Consider the following 24174-nt stretch of genomic DNA (forward strand, 5'->3'; position numbering starts at 1 on the left):
GTATATATATATATATATATATATTTAAAAGCTACATTAACTTGACGAGTACGTCCACACTGCAAGTAAGATTTGATATAGGACGTACTTATATCGTTGTCAATGGTAATAGCACACTGGGTGTTTTCTCCCAAAGTGGCGCGACCTGACGTCGGGTATTCGAGAGCAATATTGAAAGATTCCATTCCATTCTCTTGTACGTGAGGTGGAAGTTTCATTGTCACCACTTTAAATCACAAAAACTATGAATATTCATACAGTAATAAAACTAATTAGTACCAAATTTAGAGAAATATGCAAAACGGGTGAAGGTTTGGTGACACTTAATCACGCGACACTTAATCACGCGACGCTTAATCACCGACACATAATCACTAGGACATTTAATCACGCGACACTTAATCACGCGACACATAATCACTAGGACATTTAATCACGCGACATTTAATCACACATTTACAATGTTTATTTACATTTACAATTTACAGCAATGTTATGCATGGGAAATGTAAGCAACTGCACGAAGATAGACTAAAATCTCGCTTGACAGATAACGGTCAACTGTGTTTTGCACACGCAGTTTCAGTGCCTTGTACCGCATTGGAATAGAAGGTTGAGTACCAGCAATTCCTTGCAGAAACGTTGCACGTTGCATTTGAATGTCTTTTTCAATTCCCTGTATGAAAGTCCACAATGTCGGGTGGTGGCATTGAAAAAGCACTTGGAGACCAAAATGCCAACCTTCGACTGCATTTGTGGTTCTTGCAATGCAACCTGTCCCGGCTTCGTAATGATTCCAACTTTCGATTGGAAAGATGGCTGAGCCGTAATTTTCACCACGTCCCGGACCTCGTCTGCCTCTGATATATGTGTGTTCGAAATACGAAAGCAGCTCAGACATCTTCTCGTGATCGGGCATGCTATCAGCTAAGATCAGAAATGACTCGACTACGTCAGAGGAAGGGACCATGGCTAAGGCTGGTAAACACCTTAAAAGCAATCCACATCGCCATCCCCACAGAGAGATGCACACGAGCTTGAATTACTGAATTTTCCTCACGCTTTTCCGACATCCAAGTGATTATATGTCGCGTGATTAAATGTCGCGTGAATAAGTATCCAAGTCGCGTGATTAAATGTCCTAGTGATTATGTGTCGCGTGATTAAGTGTCCTAGTGATTATGTGTCGGTGATTAAGCGTCGCGTGATTAAGTGTCGCGTGATTAAGTGTCGGTACACCACGAGTGAAAACAAAGATCAATGAAAATTTCGCAAACATTTTTTGTATTATCTATTCAAAAATATAATTTAAAACTCAAGTTTATTCAAGTAACGCTTACATCTTTCCGCTTCTCCATCAGAAAACACAAGCGATCCCGACGTTCCTTCATAATGAGATTTTGGCTTTCCAGGCTGACCTTTTGCTTGCCATGACAGAGTGACCAGTCCATTCAAGTCCTGGGTGCGCTGAACAGGAACCTGTAGGACTCCACTAGACTGTGCACATTTGACTCTTGGCGCTTTGAATGATACTTGTGCAGGGACTGCGTAAAAAATATTGATTTTTTTGCAATAAACATATGATTCTTCCTTGGTATAATATCAACTTGTTGCTAACTGAGATCGTTGCAAAATGTACGAATTTATACCATACGTCTACATAATGGATCAAGATCAGGATTCAGTGTTTTGCAAATGCGATTTCACACCGTACGCAAAAGCATATAGCTGCGATAAATAAATAATAAACTCGGTTCCTACCAATGTCGTTTCGAAGAACAACATGAGCTTCGTATACACTGAGTGATGCACCACCAGTGGGCTCACCCAGGCATAGTTTAAAGGCGACCTCATCATCGTCAAAGTAATCGACTCTTTTTGGCATCTGTACAACAATCTTTCGAAGAACTTCGCTGTCATTGAAGACCAGATTGCCCTCAGCTGGCAAATAATGCACTCCACCTAAATAGAAAAAGACACACAACAATTACATTTTAGAAAGTGATTCCACATGCGTCTAACTACTTGTCATTAGCCCATCCCAGCGCTTCCAGCGACATTCAACTTACCAACTGCGGTGGCGTCACGTGTAAACCAGGGAACTGCTACTGTACCATCCGCACCAGAGCTTCTATGCACGGGAATAACCAGTTGCGATTCACTGCATGTAAAATCGTAGCGTGGACTGGCAAATCCAAGCATGCCGGGATCTAAGAAAAACAAACTGCAGAATAGAATGCTAGAGTAAAGAAAGAGTCAAAATTTAGTGATCTTGAACAGTACCTTTATCACGTATCACGGTAACCACTGTGCTGGGTACAGCGAAGTTCACTCGATCGTATGAATCAATAAGTTCAATCCTGAAATTAGACTCTCTGTGTGCAATCTCGCGACAAAGTACAAGTTCGATCGAAGCTTCGTGTTCTCCATCTTCAAAGGCCAGCGTTCCTGTATGGAGCGAAATTAAAATCTTAAAAACTGTTTTCGAGCATTTTAAAAGAACATGTAAGCCTATATATTTTGGCTAACCTGAACCCCAGTCTATTGCTTGTACCGAGTCAGTAAAGACTGCGGACCTCTGGGCCTTAAGCTCCTCTTCATCAGAAGAGGAGGAGGAGGAGGATGTTGAAGAGCTTGAGCGGGAAGACGATCTCTTGACTTCTTCTTGGTCGTCAGCCAACACCTGGGTTTTCCACTGAAGAGCAAGAACACCGTCGGCGTTAGATCGTCGAACTGGTATGAGGGACGAGCCTTGGGATTGTCGGAACAAGTATCTCTTACGGAGAAATTCCACGGTGGTCTCTGCAAAGTAAAAGAACCTTCTAGATTTTTGGTTGCAATTCAAGCAAGTGGAAACGAAACACTAAACAACGTTAAGCTTAAAATTAACTTTCGACCAAAGCACCATTTTATCGAAAAATATAAATCCAACTAATTGAATTAGTCTTGAAAACAATGCAGCATGAAAGGTAGAAAGGGTATGCAAATTACAATTACAATTACAATTCGTAAAACTATATCTATAGCCACACAAAACTAAAATATTTTATTAGATGCATGTACACTGTACACTAAAATCATCATTTGCAGTCACATCTTTTTATTCATTGCGATTGCTTTCAGATAATACTGTAGTTCTATTTTTGTATTGATAGTTGATCAAGCCATGCAAACATAGATATAAATATTAGGTAAACAAGTCTTTTGTAAGTGAAAGGTATCAATGGAGCTGTATATATAATAATAACGAGCTATCAGGTGCCGTTTTGAACATGTTTGTTGTTGTAGAAATAAAAATGACTACACAAAAATGATGATCATTTTTGTGACCTTCAAAAGGGAATAAGAGTGATTGCACAAATGAATTGAAAGCCAAATTAAAAATGACGAAGGCGTGATATTTGATTGTTTGCTATGCAACTGACGTTTCTACCTGTTGGCGTAAATTGCTGTCTGGGTGTGGCCTGTTGTAAAACTTGTCGAACAACTGAAACACCTGTATTCCAAATCGAATTCAATAAAACGAATTCGAGTTTTGATTTCCTAACTGTATTGTACAAACAAGCAAACAGAAACCTGCTCCAAATATATACGACAAACGTCACTCATGTTGTACGTACTTGCCACAGGTTCCAAGGTTACTTCAGCCTGCGAAAGGCTTCCGAGTTGACCAGATCCTCTGATGTCCGAAAGCTGCACACTAAAGTTGGCGGCCTTGTCATGAGGAGCCATTAAAACTGGGATTAGGATCTTTTTTTCTGTTTCATCAGGATCGAACACCAAATTTCCTAAATGTTTTAAAATACCAGCATAAAAGTCGTAAAAACCTTCACAGTTTTTATAATTTCACTTCTGATTCCAATAATGTAGGCCGACCATCAAACTCAGCATTTCATTTTTGTCCTTAAACAGGCTCCATTTTTTGCCGAACAAAACTCTACCTGTTCCGCCGATAAAGGTTTTTCCGTTCAAAGCACTACCATCTATCGTCTTCCATCCAACGTAAGTTGCCTCACTGACGTTGCCTTTTCGCAAAACAGGAATCTCAACTATTTCAACGTCGTCAAATACGAGTTTGCTCTTCTCCAGCTCAATGATCGGCGATTCTACAAAAAAAACATTTGGTACAAAAATAACAATAAGCTACAACAAAACTGAGAGTTTTAAAACATCTCTAATCTTATCTTTCGAAACAGAAACAGTGATTTTCTATGCAGATGTAACCAAATACTGCACACCAAGTTCTCCAATTATGGTCACAGTCGCCTGTGTGGTTGGACCGAGGTTTGGTCCATCGTCGTCTCGTATTATTTCAACAACGAAAGCATCAGAGGGTACGCCTTCCAGTTCAATTTCAATATTAGCTGTAACTTGCCCATCTCGGAAAGTTATGTAGTCTTCAACGCCTAGGATGAGAAGATTTAAAAAAAAATTCAAAAAGGTTATTAACGATTTTCTTATATTCGTTTTATATATTGCAAATTGGTTTAACAAGAAAAAGAGCTATTGCAAAGTACCTTCAAAAGGAGACACTTGGTCCAAAGAAGAAATCTTCCAGTGAAGTGTAGCTTCCCCATCAGTTCCTCCCGATCTTATGATGGGAACCATTCCCAACTCGCTACTCGTTTTAAACACAAAGGATGGCTTGCTAAATTCGAAAATGCCGCGCTCTGTGATAACGAACAACAAATAGATTTTAGCAAAACCGAAAAACTCCACATTTCCCTATTTTTATTAGATTGCTTTTGTCGACAGGGCAAAGCATTCGAATGTCACCTTGGCTGCAAACAATGGCAACAGTTGCAGATTTGTTCGCTCCAAGCGTTACTTTGCCTGGTTCCTCATCAACCGATATAAACTGAATCTGATCTTCGGCTGTTTCAAGTGCTACTGTAAATGATTTGGCTTCAGTCGCTTTTCCACTTAAAGGAACTTCAGCATAGCCACGTGTCTCGCCTGCTTCCAAGATCATCAAATTCTGTAGTCAACAATATATGAATCGTTATGCATTTTTAACATTAGTAAGAATAGTCTCGCAGCCGCCGTTTACCTGACAAGCTCTGTAATCAGTTCCTGCGACAGCTGTGCCATCTATTGTGCGCCATAAAACAGCCACTCTTTTTTGCAAGCTTCCAGTCCGTAGAATTGGGAGTTTAACCGTGGCGGAGTTGCCGATGACCGGATATGACGGTTTACTAAACTCGATCACGCTGCGATCTAATTACGATAAATTTATTTCATTACCACAATCTCAAGTCCATTATTCTGATTTCATAATTTACCAGCAACTGATGACTTGCATACTGTACTGACAAAATCACCTTCGTCGCTGACGACAAATATTGTTGTCTTTCTAATTCCAGATTTCGCCCCTCCTTTAAACTGGTCAAGTTCAATGACAAATTTCTTTTCTTCTTGATCTTTTTCTTTGTTATTTTGAAAGTCGGAATCTGATTGGAGCAGCCGAACTTGGACGTTGGCCGAAATCTGGGTAGTCCAAACAAAGTTCGAAAATGGAAAAAATTTGTAAAAAAGATGTCATATCAGCAGGAGAATCAACGCATAATCGTCACACCTGGTTGTTGGCAAATACCACGGTTCCTTCCCCTCCGACATAATCTTGACCATCTTTTGCCGACATTTCTAGAGTACGCCACCTAGCTGATACTTTTCCGTCCATTCCTCCAAGGCGATGTACAAGAATTGTCACTATGCCTTCACTTTCTTTAAATGAGAAGGTCGCTTTCGAAAACCCAAGTGTACCAGCATCTGATAATTAGAGAAGAAATTAATTGCGTTGCACGACAGTAACTGTGCGTACATTACATAATAACATTGGTTTTTACAGGATCAATTACCAATGTCATTAAGAATAATAACTTCAGTGTTTCGCAAGCCTAATTGAATTTCATCACTCCTCGCATCGCCCCACACAGCGTTAACGAGCATCACATTCAAACTCATTTGTTGTTCGAGTATTTCATGTTCCTCCAACGATAGCTCGAGCATGGAGGATTCTTGTCCAGTTTCGAATTTGACCTGATAGGTGTTAAAGACATGAGTCAGTTTCAAGAACGCTTATACAGATGACATCTCTCTTACTCGTAAAAATTTTAGAAACTTTTTCTTTACCAAGCCTGTTCCCCAGTCGTTATTGTTTTCAACATCGGATGATGATGTTGACGACGATGAAGATCTTTTCGACAAAGGAGCCACATCATTAGAACTGTCATGACTGGTGGCACGCCATTCAACTAAACAGGAACCATCACTTGTTGAACGATGTATTGGGATGGCGGCGTACTGTAAATTGATATATATTGAGTTATCTATAATAATATAGTTGTACTGATCAAATACTATTAACTCCAGATTATTTAACTTGTTGTATAAACTTTAGTTATAATAGTTTTCAGTTTTTGTTTTGACTAAATCTTAAAATACTGCCAAAAAGTTTTGGTTAGATTTTTTATTATGGAATTTTTATCATTCCGGTATCGGGAAAAAGGTGTCTGGTACACATCTTTGGTAGCAAGTTGCTGCAGAAACAGGTTAAAGGTATGCCTTACAGTAGGTGTGTAGGAGGAAATTGTAAACCCATAAAGTAACAAGCAATTCAAAGAATCATACTTTAGCACTGCGCCTGAATAAATATTTGGGCTTGACAAACTCAACAATGGAAGGTCCAGAAGGCGCCAATCCAACCGGCCGCGCTGGAGCTGTTTAAACATTAGAGATGTTCATACAAAAGTACTGCGTTACATCCAACAATAATTTTGTATAACAACTTGAGGCTGTCATTGTATTGTTCAAGGCTTTGGATGAAATTCGTATAAACGGCGATAAAGACACAACTTACCCATAGCAACACATGTAATTCCAACAACGGCTTCAGATGGTGATTCGGTTTTTGGGCCACCTGGAGTTGAACGCAAGCAAACCGCAAACTGTAACTGTCCTTTGTGATTGGGATCGTTGTAAACTGGAATGCCAACTTCCTTCACCGTTTCTCCAGCGTCAAACACTACGCTGATAGTGCCACCTGCCAAAATCATCCACAACAGTATAATGTAAATATTTGATAATTATACGCATTAGTCGCCAAAAACTACCTGTATGGAATTTAAAGCATTTATTATTGTTGTACTTTAATAATAATAGAAGTATTGTTCATGATGCGATGTGCAGCATTTTCGAAACATTTTCACCAAACGCTACAATAGTTTAAAGGATTCTAGTAAACTTAAACCGTTTTCTGTTTATGCTGCACTTGCCTAAACTGTATGAAGTTTTCAATTAGAATGGGTTTTTTTAATACCTCTTGTTGTTTTAGAGTGTCTCATTGTACATGGGTAAGGTTTTAGAAATATTAAAAACCACTTCCAGTTTTAGTTATGTATAACGGATACAAGTCAAATTGTTATGACAAACAAAAAAGTTTTGGTTATTGTCTTGGACATTTTTGTGTGAACAGCGCTGGTTGATAAATACCCTGATTTTAGCTCCACCCAACACGGAACACGCAAGATGGCGCCGCAGTGTACACAACATATGCGGAAATATCGATTCCACAGATAAAATATGATGGTTCCCCTCTTCAAAGCTAAGCTGGCGTATACACGATTACAAACAGAATCCCACACATCACTAAAACAATATAACTTAGAATACACATAGATCACCTTGGTAATGCTTTCCGCTGATAGCTGATCGGTCTGATGTTTCACACATAACAAATGCAGCGCTACTGACGTCACCCTTGCGAGAAACTAGCAAATTGGCTACGCCAGCAGTGGCAGTGACGTCAAACTGAGATTGGGCAAAATGTACAGTTCCATAATCTAAAGTGTAAAAAAAATAAATGCAAATGATAGGGATTTAGTCTGCAATTTTGTTTCTAGTTCTACAAGAATCATTGGCTTACCTTCGGCAGCAAATACAGTGACTGTTGCCTCGTTCTTAGCTCCTAGTTTACCACCTCCCGATGGATGTTGTAAAATAACTGCAAACATCATCAACTCTGTTGAGCTTATGTTGGATAGGTTCAATTCTAGATATTTGCTGATCTCTCCGTTTCGGAATTCAAGAACTCCGTTTATTGCCAAAAGCTCTACATACAAATTGAAGAAGAAATAACACGTGGTGTAAATAATTAAAAATTATTACATATGCAATTTATTCAACTACAATTTCATGCTTTTGAATCCAATGTACAGCATTTTTTCTGTTATCACCGTGTGTCCTATTGTTACCCGTTTCTAGCAAACCTTTGCTGATGGCATTATCCCCTTGCTGGCGTATGACCCAGGGAACACGAATGTGGCCATCTGTTCCCAGTGATCGGATCACAGTTAGCCTACCAAGCTGCGTCTTCGAACGCATCACTAAGCTCGTTTTCGTGAATTCGAACAAGCCAGGTTCTATCAAAAAACGATAAAGAATGAGTGTATGTCATAATACTTTAGAGTGTGCCAATGAAAGCAGAGTCATGTTTGTCCACTGTGCTGATTTTACCGTCATCTTCAATGATAGAAATATTAGCAATGTTGTTGGCAAGTTTGGTTCCTTCGCTCGGGTCGACCAAAACAACGCGGAACGCTCTTCCCGACTCATCAAAGATATCGTTGTCGATAATTGGTACTTTGATGTGAGATTCGGTTTGAGCGTTATTGAAGGTGATCGTACCCTGCAAACAATAAAATACATTTAATTTTCCGGTGTACTGTACATGGATTTTATACGTTTTGCAACAGCTTTAGAAATAAAGATAACTATAATTACCTCTGATGCTTCGTAATCTTTTCCGGCAATGGCCGTGTCATCTTCAGTGTACCATCTCACGGTGGAATTACCTTTGGTACTCCGTGTTCTCAACACAGCAATCTCAGCAATTCCACAATTTTCTTTTAAAAGGACCAGACAAAAAGTTTATACAAAGTAAAACAAACACTCATGTATAACCTTATTTTAGGAACAATATGATACATATACATAAAGCAACTCTTTATTCCAAAAATAAAGTACGATAAAATAATTGTTATAAGCGTTTCTATACCGCTAGTGTAAGTATACATCACCCCTACTACAATCGGTTTTAACACCTTAAAAGGTAATTTATATTTCTTAGCTTGTATAAAACATACCCATAAATGGATAAGCATTCTTGGGGAATTGGATCAAAGAGCACTCTTCATCACAAAGCATTGTGACCATGCAGTTGCTAAGATCAAGAGATGCGCCACCTTTTGGATCCTCCAACTGAATACTGAACATTTTCTCATTCTCATCGTACAAGATGTCAGGTATCAACTCGATACGTACGTTTTTGGTGACCTGTGAGTTAAATTCAAGTTACGAGAGTGCTACCAAAATATTATCAGCACGACAACAAAAAAGGAAATACACACTTTGTATGTCATTATGAGATTATATGTGTACCTCAGCATCGTTGAACTCAACAACACCACGCCCACCAACGTAGTGTTTGCCGCTCGAAGCAGTGATGTCCCGGGTGAACCAGGTTACGCTTATTTTTCCGTCCATTCCAACAGTGCGATGAACTGGAACAGTTGCAAATCCGTCATTTTCCTTGAATACATAGCTTGGTTTGGGAAATCCGATAATACCAGCCTCTGTAAACATAATCAGACGTTGGAGAATGACACAAAGTTCTTTCAAAGAGCTGTTTATACTATAATATATAACAGAGGACAAGTTTAATGGCCTAAATTTGTTGAACATACCCTCGTCTTTGATGACCACTACTTTTGTTCTTTTCAACCCAAGAGCTACTCCCTTCTCCTGTCCATAAAGTTCCACCCAAAACGACGCTTCTTTTCCAGAAAAGTCGTTTAAAAGTGGAATCTCTATATTGCCAAATTCGTCACCATCATGGAATCTAATGCAACAAAATTCACAAAATAGTTTGGTATAGTTCGTGTGGTATAGTTTAATTCGAAAATTGTAGCCTATAGGTGTTAACGGGACAAAAATACGAAACATACTTGTAATATTAAGATGGAGCAATATGTTTAGGTAACTACCTCACTACCACTTTATGATTATCTGAAGAGCTAGCACGACTAGAAATGTGGATAACCGATAATAATTAAATCGTTGACTTACGAAACTTCACCATCGCCCCATGAAAGTCGTTCCAACAGAGGTGAAGTTTCATCGACGGTTCCATATCTTAAAGTGGCTGCATTACTCCTATGCTGCCCGTTCATTTCAGCAAGTTGAGAACCATTAGCAGTTCCAGCTCCGTCGGCAGCGGCCATCCCTCCTGCTCCACCGTATGAATATCCTTGTGGTCCTCGCGACTCCAACGCTTCAATTTCAATAGTCGTGTCTCCTTTCTTTCCGTGGACTACCAACCTGTATTGTTATTTTAATCTTTCCATTGCACATTTCTATACCGACTTGACGATAAATTAAAACAATGCTTCTTTCAGCCCAAATTAGTTAATATGCTTAGAATACATCTTACTGTTCCACTTGCTGTGCACTTTGCTGTTTCTTCCTCATAATCGTCCCTTCTTCTCCAATACCCAAAACTTCTAGTTCGTTATCCATCGATGAACCTTAAATTTGAACGACATTGTAAAAAGCAAAAAATAGCACATATTAATAAAAAACGGATACAGCGTTTGACGCAAACAAAAGTAATAAAAACGTTGATTACCTTCATAGGTGCGCCACATAACCTTGGTACCACCATTCAGAAAAGAACGACGGACTGGAATCACGGCTACTTTGGCACTTCTTCTGACTAGGTATTTCGCTTTAATAAACTCAACAACGGTGCCTGAAATGACACATAATTTACAATATTGTTTGGAAAAGGTTTCAGGATGACGCTTCGCTGCTGATACTTAAATGTTTTCAGTGCCAAGGAAAATAGCCCGAGCTGAAAACGTGCATTTCCTTGACGGGAGCAAGAAGGAGCAGTGACGTCAATAGAACGCCGAAGACGCTCCAAATGTTTTAGGCTATGTAACAATATTTGTTTACTACGTTGCAAACAGCCCTAAAAAATTCCTTGTGTCGTACACCTATGTTATATGCGTTCAGAAAAGCACGGCTTAAAATGCTTGCAGTTTAGAAAGCATAACTATTTACCTGGACCCATCGCAGGAAGAAGAGGAATTAACCCCGGAACATTAGAAATTTGGTATTTTCTTTCTTCTTCCCTGTCAATCACATAAACGCAGCATCTCCAGCAACAAAGAAGGATTAGAGCAATGAGCAAAAAGAGGAGGAAGCACCACAAGATGACCAGCAGGGAGTACGATGGCTTGCATCCTACGAGAATCAAAACCGAGACAAGATAAGACACTAGAAATTAACAGTCGTATAAATTGCCTGCCAGTGGTCAGATTAATATATTTACTTTTATCTTTCTCCGCGACAAAAACACTTCCGGTAGGTCGGACTTGATACGAGTAGTAAAATTTACAGTTGTCGCTTGTGTCAATAGCAGCGCATAAAACAGTGCCATCGCCGTTCTCAGTGTTTTCTGCGTGCAACAATACAAATCGGCATTATAATCATATTCACAAAAGCATTTAACGCAATTACGCGGTCTGCTAGCAAGCGACATTTATGAAACTGTACACAGAAGGAATACCTTCTGTCATAGAGTACGTGTCCACGCGAGAAACGTCATCATACTCCGTGATAGGACAATTTTCATCACATGTTTGGTTGTATGGGCCAGTTTTATGAATTTTGCACTGTACGCAGTCCTGAAATACTTGGCATGACGGGCAGTTCTACGTTGCGAAAGTTGGTTAGTTTGACCACAAACATTTAGCATACCATGACAAATTCAACTTTACTAGTACTTACGCTAGTACAGTCACTGCAAGTAGGTCCACCAAAACCAGAGGCTTCGTCACAAACACAAGCTCCACACACACACTTTCCACTGCCAGAGCAAATCTCGCCATTGATTCCGAGACATGAAATTGTAGCGTTGGTACATCCGCAGTCGTCGTTGGTATATCCCGCATCGCACTCGCATGCGCACTTGCAGTCTTTAGTAACTGGGCTACATGTACGATCATTTGTAAAACAGGATTACACATATATTGGAATTTAACCTCTTTAAACCTTGGTCACACCAAGTTTTGTTGTCGAAAACCGATGAGCTACGATGTTCAATTACAATGTATTTTAAGAACGAAATAGCATATTATCTGAATTTTTAAAAGGTGCAATAAACATTGAAAACTACAGCTTGTAATCATGTCAACTCGTCATTAAATGACTTACCTTCCGTGATTTGAGCACACAAGGCCAGCTGTTTTGAGACACTCATTGCACTGACAAAAATCTCCGTAAATTCGTCCTTTATTATGTTTGTATCCAGGATCACAAACGCAAGCTTGATCGTTGCACTGTCCATGACCTGTATTACACAGTAAAGGTTCAAGTGTTTGTTATTCAATAATACATTTGCGAGTACAAAGTTTGTGAATGAAACGCTTACCACCAGAACAGTTTAGCAAAAGAAAATTTACCGCTGGGAACAACTCACACTTAATAAAAGGCATAAATAACTTCTAATCGGCCGGCAATTTGCATTTATTTAGCAATAAAAGAAAATTTACAGTAGTGTAAATACCGTTGCAATCGATTAATGCTCCTTCCTCTCTACATCCTCGTGACGTAATTGGAATATCACAAATTGATCCTGTCCATCCGGGATTACACGCACATATTCCGCAAGAGAAACTTCCTTGTCCACTGCACGATAAACTATTCACCTATATGGATGTATAATGCAATTCTGGTTAAAAATACAGATCATTGAAAAATTTATACACATTTCCCAGTATTTTGTTCATAATCAACATTGAGCCGTAGCCCATGTCCCAAGATATCACACTATTTCAATGATTTTTGTAACTCACATCGACTTCCAGGGTACAACCAAACGCTCCAAGTACTGTTGTGTCCACAGAGAGCTTGTCATCGTAAAGTCTAGTCTTAACTTCAACATTTCCAATGTAGCAGCTCGATTCACCAGCGCAAGCATTTTTATTTGCAGCCAAAGACATGTTGTAATAAACCTAGACATTGTTTCAGCAATTAGCACATATATTATACCAATTGTGACGCTGTAAGTCATAACTCGAAGTCTTGAAGACTGATATAGTTCGGAACATTAAGAAAATCAACTTCAGTTACTATTTATAACAAGGTGTCTATTTCAAAAGTAGATTGCGTTGACGAAATAAACAAGATGAGATGAGATAGTTGGAATAGGGAAGTGGTTTTAACATGGGTTCGATCAAACCCTAATAGGGTTTCGGTGAGTAAGTCATAGGGTTTCGATCGATGGATATCAGGAAATACAGTTTGTTTGCTTAATGTTCTTGAATTTCAACGTAGGGTTCGGTGAATACTGTTGTACACGCTTGAGATCTGCGAAGTTCAGTACATTCACGAAATTTAAGAATCGGTGGGTTAGAGAAAAAGACACGTGAACAGATAAATTTTGTTAATGGAAGATGTATTAAAGTTCAAGTTAGTTCAGGGATACGTAAGAATAACGTAGAGGTTAGTATAGTATATGTTATGTGATTTCAAGGTAAATGTTAAAGCTGTACATTAATATTTCACCAAAAAAAAACAGTTCTGAAGGTACAATTTTTGCCGGTAAAATAGACGTTTCCTATATTTAATTAAGCACGTTACTTTGCTGCCCGACGACAACTTTTCAATCACACTTTCGTCATCAGATATAACACGGGACATTCCACTCGGTAAAAGAGCAACATAGCCAGGGCACAGAACATCTTCGTCTGGGTTGCCGGTTACAATCTCTTGCTTACCTAAATGCGCAAAAGTTATGAAATTGAGATATAAGCTTTTTTATAAGTAGTTATATTGTATGTAAGAATGTTTAGGGGTATTACCAATAAACGTAGTTAAAAACTATTACATTACCGGCAATTTTCTTGTAAGCGTCGCTGACCAGCTGAACAACGTTTTCTGATTTTCCTTGTAAAACTCCCCAAGTAGATCCACGAAAAACATTTTCCGATACGTACTGAAATTAATCACATACGACAGTAAAGTTAGGTCTAAACATCGTCAAAATGGAATGTGTTAGGCTGTTTAGAAATCCATATCGTGAAACTCTAATGAATGTCAAAAGCCATAGAAAGATATAATAAGCAGTCATCATATATTAATGATAAATTCTACAAACATTTGTCCCTTCTAGTTGTTACGTTGCATTTTTAATATCACTTTTATTCCGACGACTTCCACTAAAAAAATGGTGTGCAAGTTTGAAAGCATACACTGTATTACAACGTCTTGTGCTCTACCTTGTACAAATCAGCATAGCTGTTGCCAATAGCAAAAATTGGAGTGATCGATTTCTCTTCAAGAGCACGTTGTACCTGATTGACAGTCGGATAATCTTGATCCTCAGCACCAACATACCTGTCATAAAAAGCTTTAATTTTCGGAAGAATATCTAATTTTTCACGTTACTCTATGTCAAACCAGAGACTCAATCTAGTTGAACTGTTTGTGAATAACGAAAATGAAAGATTATTACTTTCCGTCATTGTCCAAATGGCAATTTCCGTCATTAGCTTTTGAAATACCGGCAAGAAAAGCAGACCCATCACCGGCATAGTGATAAGCTGATTCGGTTGCAATCATGAGAAGTCTGAGAGCATTGCCACGCCAGCCTATTATGTGTTTGCATTGTACAGCTTGAAGCATGGCATCCAGAGCGCCTTCTGGAGGATCTAAATTTCCGGAAACGTTTAAGCGACTGAGCGCTTCTTCAAACTTTGAGGCTTCAGGAGTTAGACCAATTACATTTTCATACAGAAATGGTGCAACCGTTTCTTCGCCGTAAGGATGTTGTAAACTACGAGTGATAAAAACCAAACCGAGATTAAATACGGTGACAGTAGTGAACAAAACTACTCCGTTTATTTTTGTTGAAATAGTGTCAACAAATACACACGCGAATAGTGAAGAGAAAGTTTATCTTAAGTTGAACGTAGAAATGTTGCTTCACCTGTAAGTCGTCATTTGCGTCATCGGACTTTGAACCTTATCGACAAATTTTCCAAACCCAATTTGAACACTTCCTTCCCCACCCATAGTGAGATCTTGAAGAGTCTGGACTACACACAATGGACGGCATTGAAGCAATAAATTGCGAAAATGGGTATAAAAAAGCAGAATAAGCGTATATTCAACTCATGGCACTCACTAATGGAAGAAGCCAGACTTCTAACACTTTGCAAATCGTCTTGCATACTATATGACATGTCCATAAGGTAATAGAGGTCAACAGGATAAATTTCTGGCTCTTTTATGCGAAATGGAATTATAACCGAATCGCCGACGCGAACTCTTGCCTATAGAATAAAATTATTATCATCATTTTCAAGGAAACTGTCATGATATTGCATAATACGTTTGGCAACAAGTAATCATATGTACTGTACAATTGCTTTCATATGCAATAATCAATATGGTGCCTTATACTCTTATACACGTACACTGGCTGCTTGATGATTAAAACGGTTATTCTCATTCGCAGCATCGAGTGTTGCTGCTGATTTAACAGTGTCGATTTCCCCACATTTTTGTTCGATAAGAAGTTCCTCAGTGTTGCATCTTTGTCCACTGAAATCCTAGAAACAGAAAATATACAAAAGCACAGTCAGAGGAACGTTAAAGGAACGTACAGGAGTTTGAGGAAGGTCTACAGAATCAAGCGAGAGGAGATCACTTAATTATATCAAACCTATCTAGCATACTGTGCAATCGATTCATTTTTTGGACGATTTAGATGTAAAACAAAATAAGGATCAAACTGCATTTTAAACCATACTTGGTTTAGACAGCTTTGACCCAAAAAGTTTTATATGATTCTGACTCACATATTAGGTGCGGCAATGCTATGGGTCATTGCTTTGGTATGCAACGCACAACGATTACAGCAACAAAACACAAGCCGCATTATGCGTCAGGTACTTGTTAATCTATTCGCTTGAGATCACATGTAACATGTGGTCCCAAAGTGAGCACAGTTGCATGACCCACGATTTTATAAATTCCTTTACACAATTCAAAGGCAGAAAATATGTTTCAATGTAGCAGAATAATCAAATCGCACAAAATTGGTAAAATACCATATCGAAAAATCAATGGGGCCAGAATTTAAAGTTAAAAATACACACACAATATTTGGAGTGGGCGTAAAACAAAGGTTAGGAATTACGACTAATACGCAAAGGAAAAGTGCAGCATAAAAAAAGAAAATAAAAAAAATCGTTATAAATCATTTTATACAGAACTAGAATCGTAAACTCTAAAACAGCGTTCCTATTTGAATTCAGAATACCTGGTTTTTCAGCAAATAAAAAACGCATCATTTTAATCTAACATGTAAATTTTTCGCATTAATTATAGAAATCAATTTTTTCAAACTACTTCCAATTTCTATTCGATTATTTGTTCGGTACACCATATTAAAACGCATTAACATTAACGATCTTTGATGGTGGTATAACAATGTACAGTTACCGGTACATATTCTCAGGTATAATCGGGTAAAGAGAGGATTAGCTTACAGGAGGCGATTTCACTTTGCAGCTTGCGGATGAACTGTAAAAAAATGATGCTGCTTTTATGTACGCAGTTCATGAATTCCTAGAGCGAGAGTGCATTGCCCTTATTACTAGCAATTTAAACGAGTTTATTGATAGTATTGAAAAGATACAAACACAATCTCCTTGCAGGATGATAAAAACCCATTGTTTGCATACCGTTGATTTCATCAACTTTAAAATGTCTTATTACGCCCGGGGCATTGTTTGTTTGACATCTTACTATGCAGGAAAACAAGTGAAATGTCATGTGCATAGTTAGGTGTTGATTTCCGTAGTTGATACTAAAAAGAGCTAACTTATTACAAAGGCGACATTTTATCGGTAATGCTATATACTAACCTCGTCACCCTTGTCCAAAATAACGTAACTAAACTTGTTACTTAACTAATAATAATGTAACTGACAAGCTAAATTGGGATTCTTTCTTGCAGCGGTCAAACAGTGTACCGCGAATGTAGTTTCTGTTTTATAATAAACTGTCAAGTTTACGATATAGATTAAACCGCTAAAAAAGGATAAGTGACAAAGTGATTACGGTAAAACAAATAGATACTAACTTCCTGTTTACACCATTGACACATTCGGTTTGCTGTTATACATTCTCCTGGAATTTTAGCTTGCGTACAAACAGAACTAATGGAGACAGATCCTGATGATGATGACGACCCGGAAGAAGAACTTGATGATGAAAATGAACTTGACGCCGAAGCCGATGATGAAGAGCTGGAAGATGAAGACGATGCTGAATACGACCATCCAGACGCACCACCACAGGTCGACGAACCTAAAGATGTTTGCACACTCTTAGTTCAATATTACTTTGGTAACCTTTCACACACAACTGATCGGTCTATACTCTATAGTCTATAGTATACAAAACATGCAAGGAAATGCATTTTTGCAAAATGTTTAGGGCTGTAAAAATAACATATTTAACGGCTTCCACTATTGCGTAAGTCTTGTTGTCAGCCGTTGCAAAAATGAAGTGTCGCTGAGACCTTCACCCCGAAGAAGACGGTCGCGAGTGCGCGGGTAGATCAAAAGGTTTTGAGTCGCATGACGGTACGTAGTCATGTATTCCGTTATTTTAAAAGAAGGTTGACACCAGTGATGTTTTGTAGTGGGATCGCGCGGGATCGCCATCTCTTCATTTTTTGAAGGGGGTCCCGACCCCTTACTTATTTTTGCTTGTTTTATCATTGCAGTTATCCAGGCAAGATTAAAAACATCATTAGCATGTGTATGAACGACGCACAGAAAAAATATCGGTAATTTAAGCTCAAGTGATGTGACAAAGTGTTCAAAGGCTTCCCCTTTGAACATTTCCGTATACATTTGGAAATAATACGATGTCAAGAATTGTTGAACAGCGAACCCCCACTTCTTTTTGTAGGAACACACCACCTGTTGACGCTGATATGGGACCATTCGTTTATGACAGAACAGATTTGATTTGCACTTTGTTGGAAATAAACCTAACCAAGTGACAATTTTAGAGGAAATACTGCGTTTTTAAAATCTGAGCCAAGTGAAGAGAAAGCGTTATAGGTTTATTTAAGGTCAAGTTAGATACGAGACTAAGGTTATGTTTAGAATAGCATGGCACAGTATATCATAACTTCCAATTAATCTCACAACTGACTGATTTTTGTATGTCAAACATATTTGCTTTTTCAAACAATCACTTCTTGTACTGGACGGGCCATGAAGAAAGCTGCCGTCGTTCGGAACATTACGTAATATCACAAAATTAACATCGCCGCACAATCCAATGTTGTAAACTTTCCGGGTTTTCCTCTGGGGAAAAACAGTTGCTGTGGTATGTGGTATGCTTTGAATAACATCAATATACATAAAGATGCAGCTAAATTCATTTTGTCGATGACAGCATTTCTTGGTATAATACTCGGAAAAGCGTAATTGCTGCTTCTCGTTTAGTTATTTATGATAAATGTTATAAACAACAGCGTATACAAAAGTCTGAGTGACAGAACCAACCGTTTGTTGAAACATTAACTGCTTGCACATAACTTCATGTTATGAAGACAGTTGGCGCCTCATTATAAACTGAAATGAGGTATACAATGGCTTCCTGAAGGTCAATGATGACGTTTTGTCTCTCATCAACGAGGCGGGATTTAAATTGGACCATAACGTCATTGCATGTAATTAACCCACACAACTACGCTGAACAACTTGAGGCGCGAAGGGGATCCAGCTGTCGTTTGCCAGTAATGATGTTTCCATTAGTTTTATAAGCCAACAGGCGCGCTACGTTTTCATACGATAAAGGCTTTGTATGATTTTTATTTATTTTAAACGAAAGTGAAAACTGATAACTATTTTAAAGCATCAACAAACGTTTTCCTGGATTATGGAAACAACAATAATTTGCTAGGTATGCTAAACCTTAACGTAGTTTGCTACGTGAGCTTTAGCAGTAAACCTGAGTCAACTGCCTCTAACAGTCGCTCCGATATTAATCTTCAAAGAAATGTCACGGTGTCAAGTGTTACATCTGACATTTCCATTTTCCACACCAATAAAAACCTTTTACTCAATAATCGGGCTTAAAAGCTATAGTCTAGTACTGTAGTTAGATGGAGCGTCTACCTTACATACTAATAAACGGTTTTATATCGTAACATCGCACATTGTGTGGTGAAGATAGAATGCACATAAATAAATGCGAAAACAATATAAAACACGATTGTTCCATATGCGACCCGTAACTATGAAAACGTTCCGTGATACCCTACTAGTTCATATGACGACACCACAGAGTCTTGAATTGTTTCATACTAGAACTAGAGCAGAATATTTTATAAATATGAAGCCTCACCTTGCGCTTCGTGTGGTTGCACTTGCGAAATTGTTAAGGCAAGGAATATAGAAAACCGCACAAGTTTGTAGTTAAACATTCTGATGTGGCAAAGACGAAATTCTGAAAAAAGGTAAAAATATTTATGATGTAAAACAGAAGAAACACTCAGCCTAGAAATGATAAAATTTATGGTAGAATTATGGTTGTGTAATCTCAAAGTATATGCGACTAAACAACTATCATTCCAGAAAACACCTTAATATTTTGCACAGTAGTTCGTTACCGATCACACCGTTGGCTTATCTATGACAATTAATTGGAGGATCATTTACACTCTAATCACAACATGTATTGATGCTACAGCGAGATAGTTGATTTTTTGGCCAATAAGAGAAAAACGCACTTTAAACTATAATATCTTCTTACGCGGTTTTATCACAAGGCGAGTTCGTCAAACAGTGTTTTAGCCAAAAGGGATACGCCAAAATAAACTGCAGGCCGTTAAAGTTAACTAGTAATTTGCCTAAGTTTAAGGCAGCGACAACATGTCAGAGAATGAAATCTTCCATCAGTGCTGCGATCTTAAACTAATACTTACACCCGCTTTTATTCCTCCTCATACAAGCAGACCTGCATAACGTTTTCAAGCAGCCGTTGTTCTAATTTGTCAAAACTGGGTAATCCAAGTGCAAATTTTGTAACACCGATTGTAAGGTATTAAAAAATAGCTATACAGTTTTGCTGTTAACGGAACTCCAAGTAAACGTAGTCTAAAACGTAAGAATGGAACCATTAATAAAATTACATTCCTCACATCACATAGGCTAGTTATCATTATTGCATAAAAACAAAAACAGTACTAATATGTTTAAATCACACATCTATATACAACATATTTGCGATACGATAATTGTTATGGCTCAATCTTAAAACTACCAAACGTATTTTACGTAAAAGACATTCGGCTTTTATCAGACGTACTATCCACTACCCCTCCAGCGTCAATATACGCCTTCGTATCACAGAGTAAATGCTTCGGCTTTGCCAAACAGTTTGAGACGTAATGACCATATGTGACTTATAACTATGAAGCATTTTGATGTACACGATGACGAAAGTGTACTTCCTATCTTTCGTAAAATTATTTTTCGTGGACCTAATAAACAGTAGCACTGCTCCGGTCTACACAAATGTTTCAGAAAACTTTCTCCAAGCTCTACCTAACAAAATATTCCTCATACCGAATGAGTGTGACTCCGCCCTTCTGCTGTTTTCGCTCAGCAAAACAGCTGTTTACGTCCAGTCATGGTAAATGGCCCATCAAATCGCCCAGATACATTATCACCATTTCAAGTTTGCCCACAGAATTCCAGCTTGCTACCAACTGTTTGCATAGCGAAATTTACTTGCATATGACGTCATACTTTTAAAGTCTGCTCAATAATCTGTGGCATAGCTCGAGCAGGGGGGGGGCGGTCTACTTCAAATGTTTCTTAATCCGACATATAAAACCCAGCCAGCAATAAAACCTTCGAATAGACGCTTTGCTGCCAAAAAAGTTTGGGGTTTCAGAACAAATTTCAAAACTAGAGTGTTGATAAGCTAATATTGTATTGATAACCAGTATGCGTTCTATATCACAATTGGCGACAAGCACTTTGCTAAGAATGGTATGGCTGTCTGGAACTTTGAAAATGGGGGTCAGCCAACAACTTCGGTTATGTTTCCACGATGTAAGCAAACTTGACAGCTTTCCGAAAATGAGCAAAATGTAGGCACAGTTTGTTTTACGAGGTAAATTACATTCAAAAGCCAATGTTGTACAATTGGCAGTTGAAAATCACACACCTAACTTCAGGAGACTTAGGCTACGTTTACACCTAAATCTAACTTACTTAAGAACCTCACTTAAGATCCTTTACGTCGTATAAACCTATAGCCATGCAAGCGACCCCAAGGTAGGCCGATCTCGAATTGTACTCATCCATGCAGTATTGGCACAGTGCCAGACGTACAAAAGGCAAATGTTATCAGAAGACAAACGTTGAAGTTTGTATTTGCGACCGGAACTTTGTGTTAAAAAGAAACTGCATTAGCCGTTTTAAATGAAAGCGCGCTTTGAATATAGCCCTAAACAGCACCAAAATCAAAGGTATGAACAATGACCATATATTGTATTCAGTCGAAGTAAATTTAGGGTACGAAAGGGTGTTAATTCCAACCACATAACAGTTTTAAGATGCATACTACGTTATAAGGATGCTAATTACGTAATATTGGTAAGTTGTTGAATGTTATTTAATATCACTAGCCAAACAAATCCAAACTTTTAAAATTATAGAGAAATGGTAACTTTAGCGTTTCTCTCTCTGGTCAAGAGGTATTGTTCCGTTGTAAGTGTACGCATGACTGTACGTGTTCCCACAGGTTTGGTAACTCACACCCGGGGTTATATTATTTTGCTATACAGATAGGCGAGAGCACTTAATGAATAAAAAAAGATAGTAAACACACCCATCCACAGTCTTGGTTAACAGTGGAATGTCTATTCTATGGAGTAATAGGAACTGTTGCAAAATTTATCAGCATAAACCAGCCTAGCATAGAATAGCATATCTACGCTGAAGGTTCACCTTTTATTTACATAATACCAGAAACGCCATCGAAAAACGTGTGCCTGTGACGACACGCGTTATTCATTGAAAGATTCGATGTTTTTTATACATTTGTGCTTAAAGCTGCGACAATTTCGAGAACACATTTTCGTATAACTTGTCTCTTCATTTTGCACTGTTATGTATAGCTTTCCGAGAATCTAACTCGTACTCTCTATTGTCATACTGTTACTTGTGTTTAGATTCTACTGCAAACAACCTTCTCTCTGCCTTTCCAGGCACCATGGGTTTAAAACGATTCTAACATTTCACTTTGCATGATGTAAACAATTTTAATTGCAGGCTTTAATACATCCTAGTACAAAAATACAACACGCTTAAATGCTGAAAACGCTCAGCACCAAAACCCTCCAGTAGCACTATCTCTCGTCCTGCTGAGCCTATATGGTAGGTGCTTGTCGATTTTACGCACCTAGCGAAGCGTGACTAGATGAATGTTGTTGACGAAGGCGGTGACTAAAAATGCGCGCATATCAATTTTATCAAAGGAAGAAGATCAATACGCTAACAAAATCAAAAGTATTGCAAAAAAGTTCATCGGGACCTGGAATAATTCTAAGACCGTATGTACTGTAGTTAAGTATGGAAAAGATACGAGAGCTATTGCTTTGATGGAATTATTCAGGCCATTTTCAAATTGTTCCAGTAATGATATTGTTCTGCTCTTTATATCAAACGTCACTGGCGTACAGCTATATACGTATACTAGCTATATCAAGCATCACTGGCGTATAGCTAGTTATCGGTTGCACGGTTACCGTTAGTTACGGGTTCCATATGGTTACTTATTCACAATTGAAGCTGGTTACCGTTTCTCTGGTTATACTTACAGTATATGGTTACCGTACTTATTTGCAGTTCAAGTGGGTTACCAATAAAATCACTTGTTAACTGTTTTAAAGTCGATGATTTAAAATAAAATCATAAAAATAATGTAAATACAAATAAATTCATACAAGTTTAATTGGAATAATTTAAATCCACGTTAATTGAAGAGATATAAAAAAGTCGAAACAACCTTTAAAACTCTAAGAAAAATTAAAATAAATTAGACCGATATGATTTATATAAAACCAAATAGGCCTAATGCTAATAAGAACTAAAATATACTTAAAAAGCTCAAATACTTTTTATACATAACATATCAAATAAATAAAGCCAATGGATTCTGCTAAATTTGTCATAACATACCAATTCTCCATATTTTCATGACGCACTGGTTTAATTAAATTGTATAGCCACTAGCCACTGAAAATCCATGTGCACCGATAATTTCAGCCGAGGCCGATTTTTACCCATTATTCAGCAAAAAACCCGACACTGCAAGTAAACGGGAAAATAGCTATTAAAGTAAAATACCGATTACTGTATATTCTACAAGATAATAATTTATTAGATATATTTTCTATAATTTATACAAATTATAGAAAATATATAAAAGAACTAGTGCCAATTTGTCTGTATTTATAATGACACATTTGATTTTTTTATATGGAATTATTTTTATAAGCGTTATTTGATTTGATACAAATTACAGTAATTCGAATCTATACTTGAATTTGTCCTAATTTTTTTTAACTTTTTTTAGTTCAGTTATATTTTTTTCAATTGGCATGAAGTTACATGAATCCAAGTATATTGTTATTTACTTATTCATTTGAATTTACTTTAATTTTTATAGTTTTATTTTAAATCATAGCTTTTAGAAAAAGTAGCAAAAATCTTTATGTGTCAATCACTTTAACTGCGAATAAGTCCAAGGGAACCGGTCGCAAACTTCACGCTGGTAAATATAGGTCCTCGATTATAAAAATTATATTTTCAGTTCACCCATAAATAACTATAGCATAGTATCTTTCAAGTTTCGTTTCAAACGGTGCTTTATTTTTAACAACACGTTTTTAGCCATAACAAAAAATATAAAATCCGTGAGTTTGGAAACTATTTTATTTCCGTTTCTGTTTTATTTCCATTTCTTCACCTGGTTTTATTCGAAATTGCATTTTCGAAATATATT

At 37.7% G+C, this 24174-nt stretch overlaps 1 protein-coding gene across 7 annotated transcripts in view; it reads right to left on the reverse strand.

The window, feature by feature from the left end:
- The window catches only part of LOC143469241 (uncharacterized), a 38662-nt gene extending 18414 nt beyond the window's left edge, over nt 1–20248 (reverse strand). For 6 of the 7 annotated variants that reach the window (XM_076966875.1, XM_076966874.1, XM_076966879.1 and 3 more), the window contains exons 1-47: nt 20081–20248; nt 19501–19602; nt 17216–17442; nt 15543–15677; nt 15251–15398; nt 15053–15161; nt 14579–14899; nt 14343–14460; nt 13957–14059; nt 13705–13841; nt 12918–13076; nt 12629–12770; nt 12277–12412; nt 11851–12052; nt 11630–11774; nt 11393–11518; nt 11122–11304; nt 10685–10807; nt 10490–10583; nt 10126–10377; nt 9744–9898; nt 9439–9632; nt 9144–9333; nt 8782–8903; nt 8515–8686; nt 8268–8420; nt 7925–8110; nt 7683–7841; nt 6860–7042; nt 6631–6719; nt 6133–6303; nt 5859–6039; nt 5576–5769; nt 5322–5487; nt 5051–5217; nt 4777–4978; nt 4518–4670; nt 4239–4406; nt 3942–4106; nt 3621–3788; nt 3434–3496; nt 2530–2802; nt 2284–2448; nt 2070–2210; nt 1762–1962; nt 1341–1544; nt 89–226 (exon numbers count right to left, since the gene is read on the reverse strand). In XM_076966875.1, coding sequence (XP_076822990.1) covers nt 89–226; nt 1341–1544; nt 1762–1962; nt 2070–2210; nt 2284–2448; nt 2530–2802; nt 3434–3496; nt 3621–3788; nt 3942–4106; nt 4239–4406; nt 4518–4670; nt 4777–4978; nt 5051–5217; nt 5322–5487; nt 5576–5769; nt 5859–6039; nt 6133–6303; nt 6631–6719; nt 6860–7042; nt 7683–7841; nt 7925–8110; nt 8268–8420; nt 8515–8686; nt 8782–8903; nt 9144–9333; nt 9439–9632; nt 9744–9898; nt 10126–10377; nt 10490–10583; nt 10685–10807; nt 11122–11304; nt 11393–11518; nt 11630–11774; nt 11851–12052; nt 12277–12412; nt 12629–12770; nt 12918–13076; nt 13705–13841; nt 13957–14059; nt 14343–14460; nt 14579–14899; nt 15053–15161; nt 15251–15398; nt 15543–15677; nt 17216–17442; nt 19501–19579 — 7462 coding nt within the window. In that variant the 5' untranslated portion in view covers nt 19580–19602; nt 20081–20248. The remainder of the gene's footprint in view (nt 1–88; nt 227–1340; nt 1545–1761; nt 1963–2069; nt 2211–2283; nt 2449–2529; nt 2803–3433; nt 3497–3620; nt 3789–3941; nt 4107–4238; nt 4407–4517; nt 4671–4776; nt 4979–5050; nt 5218–5321; nt 5488–5575; nt 5770–5858; nt 6040–6132; nt 6304–6630; nt 6720–6859; nt 7043–7682; nt 7842–7924; nt 8111–8267; nt 8421–8514; nt 8687–8781; nt 8904–9143; nt 9334–9438; nt 9633–9743; nt 9899–10125; nt 10378–10489; nt 10584–10684; nt 10808–11121; nt 11305–11392; nt 11519–11629; nt 11775–11850; nt 12053–12276; nt 12413–12628; nt 12771–12917; nt 13077–13704; nt 13842–13956; nt 14060–14342; nt 14461–14578; nt 14900–15052; nt 15162–15250; nt 15399–15542; nt 15678–17215; nt 17443–19500; nt 19603–20080) is intronic. The other variant, XM_076966876.1, reaches the window with a different exon arrangement.
- Between the last annotated feature and the right edge of the window lie 3926 nt (nt 20249–24174).

This window comes from Clavelina lepadiformis, chromosome 8 (genome assembly GCF_947623445.1).
Source record: "Clavelina lepadiformis chromosome 8, kaClaLepa1.1, whole genome shotgun sequence".
In the NCBI taxonomy this organism is placed as follows: Eukaryota; Metazoa; Chordata; class Ascidiacea; order Aplousobranchia; family Clavelinidae; genus Clavelina; species Clavelina lepadiformis.